The sequence below is a fragment of the Protobothrops mucrosquamatus genome, unplaced genomic scaffold (assembly GCF_001527695.2).
Source record: "Protobothrops mucrosquamatus isolate PMUCROS unplaced genomic scaffold, P.Mucros_1.0 scaffold7, whole genome shotgun sequence".
In the NCBI taxonomy this organism is placed as follows: Eukaryota; Metazoa; Chordata; class Lepidosauria; order Squamata; family Viperidae; genus Protobothrops; species Protobothrops mucrosquamatus.
In genome coordinates this window covers 2834208-2840770 of record NW_015386394.1, presented here as the reverse complement: position 1 = coordinate 2840770, position 6563 = coordinate 2834208, and the positions used below count along the sequence as shown (strand labels likewise).

The 6563-nt window shown below is 37.8% G+C and overlaps 1 protein-coding gene across 1 annotated transcript in view; it reads right to left on the bottom strand.

Moving 5' to 3' along the window:
• FUZ (fuzzy planar cell polarity protein) overlaps window positions 1-6530 on the bottom strand; it is an 8997-nt gene extending 2467 nt beyond the window's left edge. Inside the window, exons 1-9 of the mRNA XM_015810188.1 lie at window positions 6346-6530; window positions 5228-5349; window positions 3662-3746; window positions 3226-3294; window positions 2671-2775; window positions 1430-1627; window positions 1251-1346; window positions 668-774; window positions 435-505 (exon numbers count right to left, since the gene is read on the bottom strand). Coding sequence (XP_015665674.1) covers window positions 435-505; window positions 668-774; window positions 1251-1346; window positions 1430-1627; window positions 2671-2775; window positions 3226-3294; window positions 3662-3746; window positions 5228-5349; window positions 6346-6447 — 955 coding nt within the window. The 5' untranslated portion in view covers window positions 6448-6530. The remainder of the gene's footprint in view (window positions 1-434; window positions 506-667; window positions 775-1250; window positions 1347-1429; window positions 1628-2670; window positions 2776-3225; window positions 3295-3661; window positions 3747-5227; window positions 5350-6345) is intronic.
• Window positions 6531-6563: the final 33 nt, after the last annotated feature.

Here is a 6563-nt window from a genome sequence, read left to right as displayed (position 1 = left end):
TTCGAGACCGCCTTCTGCCACAGATTACCTCCCATCGGCCAGTACGCTCCCACAGGGTGGGTCTCCTCAGGGTGCTGTCGGCCAGACAGTGCCGGCTGGCGACCCCAAGGGGGAGGGCCTTCTCTGTGGGAGCTCCCACCCTCTGGAATGAGCTGCCCCCAGAGATCAGGGTGATCCCTGATCTCCCTTCCTTCCGCCGTGCCCTCAAGACATGGCTGTTCCAACAAGCGGGACTGGCCTAGGATAATTTTTAAGAGGGGTTTTTAGAGGGGTTTTTAATTATATTTTAATCAGACAATTTAAATATTTCATTTTAATTATATTTTAACTTTGTGATTGTTATTGGTGTTTTTAATTGATTGTCAGCCGCCCTGAGTCCGCAAGGAGAAGGGCGGGATATAAATTCGAAAAATAAATAAATAAATGAGCCATACCTTCAGTTGAAGCCCCATGAGGATGCACCGTAAAGAGGCTTTTCCTTTGGTCTTGATTAATTAGCAGTAACCTGTAAAAAATTGAGCCCATGGCTTATATCTAGGGACAGAATGGTAAAAGTATTGCCCTGAATGCCACAGGAGATTTTAAAAAGAGAGGACGGAAAGTGGTTTAACAGTCCACATCCTAAATGAAACCAGTTTCTTGGACCACCCAGAAATTTGAAACTCACCCCAGGACACTAGGAGAAAGGACAATGCCAGGTGGTAGGCATCTAGCAGGGCCTCTGGCACTAGCCTTCAGGAGATCCAGCAGTGGTTGCCAAAATTGATTAACTAGCTATGAAAAGAAAAAGCTTCAACAGACATTTGGTCCCAACTCTGCAGATCAACAGGCATCTTGCTACCCCTTAAGCAACCCCAGCACACTGAAATCACACCACTAAAAGTCAACAGCAAATGGCCACTATTGTTGATTTTTTTACTTGTCTGGACTTTAAAGGGTATGAGTGAGAGCAAAGGCCACAAAGAAATAAAGTGCTCCTATTCCCATTCTTAAAATCTCCAAAGTCAGATGAAAAATGTTATCATACCTCTCCCCCAGAAATTTTTTTTGGGGGGGACGTTGTGGCCATTAATCTGAAGGAGCTGAGCTGCACACTGTTGATCAAGCATGACTTCATTAAGCCCATCATGTAAATCAGCAATGGACAACAAACAGAACAATAACGTTAACCAACAGTGTACTTTAGGAAAGGTGATAAACTGCTCTTCTAGATAAACAGATCAGATATATTTGAGATACAGCACACTCACCTCATCAGTCAGACACTGTAAGGAGGGATTAGGCCCACAGAGCAATACTACTTCCATATCAGGCACAAGCTGAAAAGTCAGGAAACGGTGGGGAATCTACTGGAACAAAGGGAGAGGGAAAAATTAGAAATATGGATTTGTGTATCCTCACTTCCTCCTCAAATTTTTAACCTGCTCACCGTGGGACTGCCTTGGGGAAGGTAAACAGGCAGATCGCGGGAAGTGTGTGGAGGAAGGGAATTTACAAGCCACACCAGCAGCATGGCCTCTGGGGCTGCAAGCTGCCACCACTGTTCAGTTGCACATAAGATATGACCACCCACAAGCAGACAACCAAATCGGGATTCTGCTGCAGAGGCAAAGGCTTCTAAGCATTCCTGGATCAGGAAAGAACAAGAGAGCACTAAGATTTGTGTGTATGTATGCAAAGTAATGGATATAAAGTTAGAATGATTAAAAACATTGACAGAAAAGATAATAAGAAGCCAGGCGTTATTATAAACTAGATGGGGTATCTAGAAAGTGGACAGTTCCTTCTAACTCTTAATTATCTTTTGTCCACTTCTTTCTTCAGTTTTCCATTTACTTTTAAATTATCTTGGTTTATTTTGGAAGGGAAATAAGAATGTAAGCAAAATAGTATTTCCTGCTAATGCTAGAAATCTAGTCAGTAGACAAGGCAATTCCTCGATTGTGGGACACAGGCAGGCAAAGAGGAATGAGCACCTTTGTAACTTATAATTCTAGAATAAATTAAAAGACTAGTCTGCTTACAGAAGGATAACACGGGATTCATCACATAGCAAAGCAACGGTATTTATCTTCAGACATGCACCTCAAATCTGTACTTAGTTGCAGAGTGCCTGATGTTGCCAGGACTATTCCAAATAGTATAAATATAGTGACTCTGAACAACCACTGACCTGCTGCATTTCTGTTATGGATGACTACATTCCATCTCTCAAACAATTTTTTCCCCAGAATAGGAGGCCTCACCTTCAGATACTTCTCCAAATTTCCCTTATCTCTCAATTTGTAATTCATCATCCATTATGAGATATAAATACAAACAGATGATAAGATGCAGCAAATGACTTTAGGGTGGACACTATCAACACTTCCTTTACTTTCACTTATATCTTCTTGTGATTGAACAGCTCCTGTACAAATCCAGAAAAGTTGTTGCTTTGGCAAGGAAGCAACAACAAGGTGTAAAACATATGTTCATGCTTGAACTAAAGTTTCAGATTTGAAATACTCCACATTTCTAAGTTAATTTAAAATAAGTGTTTTGAGGGAGAAATTGTTCATAGATCTATTTTTTTAGAAGTATTTTTCCATCAGTTTCCAAAATCCCAGACTGAAAGACTGAATGTGTTGAGATATACTGAAGGAGGAAGAGAAAATTAGATTGTCTCACCTGCAGAATTGCTCTGGAAGGCATCACAGCGCATTCCACACATTGGGTCAGATCAGCACAGCTTTTGCCTGGCTCCAGGAAACTGTCTATCAGTTTATAACATGACTAGAGAATTGTGCAAGAAATAATTAAATGGCCAAGGATTAAAATATACCAAACATTTAGTTTATTAGGTAATGAAATGAACAGTGAAAAATCTGCTACCACTAATTCACTGTCTTCTATTGCTAGAATTTCTTGATGTAATACAGTCCTGCATGCCTGCAGAAGATATAAGCTGCAAGCTAAAGGCGGGTCATTCTAAGGGCAAAGAGTAGGCATAAAATGTTACTCTATATAAGATTTGATACAAAAGCAACATCAGCAAGAAGTCTCTCAACTGATCAAAGAGTCTCTTATAGTCAAAAAAGCAAACGTTTCCTAAAAAAATGAATCCCTCGTTATCTCCTAAGTAAAATCTACTCTGCAGCCCACATTCTTGCCTTCCATTTTCATAATATGATATACACCTACTCCTCTGTTCATATTTCTAGTGACAGTTGGGTCAGACATTACCTTTAGATCCTTTTTGAGACGCTCAATGTTGTGAATATTTGTTAGTTCCTCCAGGCCCAGTACTAGTACCTGTATTAAAATACATCATGCCATTCAGATGCAGAAACAAGCCCTTGGGAAATCGGGTGAGTTTAGAAGGGAGAATAAGAGCACAGGAAGAAAGATATTTTCATACTTATCCTTAATCTTACATTTTTTTCCTGTAAAAATAGACTTACCGATCTTCTATATCACTGGAAAAAGAAACTCCAGATACATCACCATTTAATTTGCCATGATGAGAAAAATATGGCTGCACAAGCTCATAGACTTTAAGCATATGAACACACATATACGTGCATATAATTCAACTGTTTTACTTGGAATTATTTATTTGCCCAATAGACTAGGTTTATCTTCCAGTTTCCTGTACAGAGATAATTTTTTGATCACTCACCATGGCATTGAAAACATTCTCAAGAAGCCTTCCAAGACTAAAGTCACTGGCATCTTCTTCTGAGGACAAGGCAATGAGGGTGATGCTGGGAAAAACAAACAAAAGAGAAATTGAAGAGAGTGTTTGAGTGCAAAACATTTACAGCAAATAGACAGAAAAATATATTTCCCATATTTTGCTGGTTTTCAAATTATGTAGAAGAAACCCAATATTTCTCCAAGGCTTACTAGAACTTGAAAATCATTAACAATAGATAGGATAGCTGTAAGAGATTGATAATTTCTAGGAATACTCTAACTCAGCTGGAATGTCCATAGTCAGTAAAAATTGCTTTATGAATATGGAAGTAGGAAAAGAATTCTGTTAGAACCTTATCTTTCCATCTACACTCTGAACAATATTTATAACAACTCTGTAAATAAGAACTTATACCTCAAGTTGTTTTTTTATTTCCTGCATTCCAATTTTCCCCCATTTTATATTGGATATTTAAGAGCTCTAGAAACATATTTAGTTGAAAATATGAATAAAAACTGCTGATTTCAGCTATGTTAAGCTGAAATAGTTGGAAGAATTTCTCTGCATATAAAATACATTTTGAAGATTAATAGAACTGGAAAATGAAATAAGATTCCCTGTTTACCCTAGTTTTCGGCGCTTTCTCATTTTAGCCTTTCCAGTTTAGAACAGATATCAGAAGTCTAAAAAAATGGCAACATATATCTTGAGACACAAGAATAAAGAACAAATTTCTTAACCCTAGCCTTTTTTAATTCCTCCTCCTTAACTGAAATAATTGCACTTTGGTGAAAGAAATAGCAAAGTGAACCTCCCTGAACCTAAGCAAACTTGTGGAATGAAAGAAAATCTTTCTCTAGACTGTTTTACCATGCAATAAAAATTATAATAATATCAATATGTTAGAATGCCTGCTTCAATAAGAAGGCCCAATGTTGTTGGAAAAGTTGGAAAATCTAAATAAAGAAAATTAAACTGAATTGTGGCTATTTGTATATCAATGTTTTGATTTTACAGTTTATTCAAGACAGAAGTAGTTATGTAATAGCCAATATTCCAGAAAATAAATATTGAGTACCATTAGGATCATGTGTTATTTCACATAATTCCATGTTTATCAACAGCCAATGGGAAAACAGCAAAAACTATAAAACAGATTGTTACTGGCATATTTAATTCCATATCACACAATTTTCTCCTTCAAGAATTTGATTTGGTACGGAGAGGGCTAGAACACTTCATACTAAGAGAAATTCAGGAAATCAGAACCAGAAGGACCAGGGTCAATTAAAAATAGTTGATTTGCATTGGATGAAGATATCTAGCATCCTGATTATTAGAAAAAGGTTCTAGATATCAGTGTTGCAATTACTGAAGCATTGAATTTTTCAGTATTCTAAAATTGTTGATGCTAAGGATAAGTTCTAAAATCTGAAAGATTTTTAATTCTTGTAAAAATTAGCCGATAATCATTAATGCCTACTGAAGAAACAACCGCCTCCTAGCAACATGGCAATTGGGGGCATGCATATTCTTGATTCTGCATACCTATTATGAAACACTTTCCACATCACGTGAGTATTCTCTGTACGGGCTGCTATCAGCTGGACATCTAAATTGGAACCAAACATATGAACCCCATTCAGGGAGCCAATTACAGAAAAGGGTAACTGGGAAAGAAGAGATAAACATTAGTTTAATATTCATACAAAATCATATAAAATGACAATAGACAGCCAGGCAGTTGAACTACCTATTTAGGTATTTGCTACTGCTTTTCCCTCACTTTTCTTAACAGAAAACTCTTAGCAAAATGGATTATGGCAGAGCCCTTGCCAAACCAGGGACATAGCATAGCATAGCATAAGTTGGAAGGGATCTCGGAGGTCTTATAGTCCAACTTTGGAGAATAGCTTGACTTCCTCTTCTTTGTGGCAATCCCCGAGATATTGGAACACTGCTATCATGTCATCCCTAGTCCTTCTCTTCATTAAACTAGACATACCCAACTCCAGCAACTGTTCTTTATATTTTTTAGCCTTCAGTCCCCTAATCATATCATTTTACCCATCCTCATAACCTGGATGATTAGCATTTTTAATTCTTCCGAGTTTTTTTTAATCATGCTAAGCTTTAAAAAGTTTAATTTTAAAAAAATCTAAGTTTTTGAGCACTGAACTATGACTGTTCCCAACTAAACTTCTTAGACTGTTGGACTAATGCAACATTTTGGCAAGCATATATTTTCAATAGAAGAGAATATATGTAGCTCATAGTTGAACTGTGGAAGTCCCTGTTGCTCTTTGAATTTGGTTGTTTGGTTGCCAATTTCATTATGTCATAAGTGCTAGTGAGGGTGAGTTTGCTACCTTTTTATATACAGTAACTTGCCCTGCCATAGTTGGTGAGGGTGTAGTTTTTTTCTTTGATTAGGATATTGTTTTCTGCTTGATTGTTTGTCTGATGTTGATCCCTGCTTATCTGAGTGTTAGCTGCTGGAGAACAGGGAGTAAATTCCACATTCACTACCACTGATATTACTTATTGGATAACTGCAAGCAAACAACCCTGCTCAAAAGACACCGAGAACTCCACAAAACAAATATTTCTTAAAAAAAGCTCATTTGCTATCATTTGGAACAAAAAGCAGGATGGATACCTCTCACCTGCTGCTTTGTAGACCCTCCTCTGCTCCTACAGTATAAGGGCACTCCACTACTGGCAGTAAGGCACAACAAGGTCACGGAATTCTCCGCCTCCTCCCACATCTTGAGACTGGCAGTCTTTTTCCACACTAGACTGGCAGTGGGAGCAACTCTACCGAATGTAAAACTCCGATCTTTCTATTCTTTTTGCCTAATATCCACCACATTCCTTCTCTCAG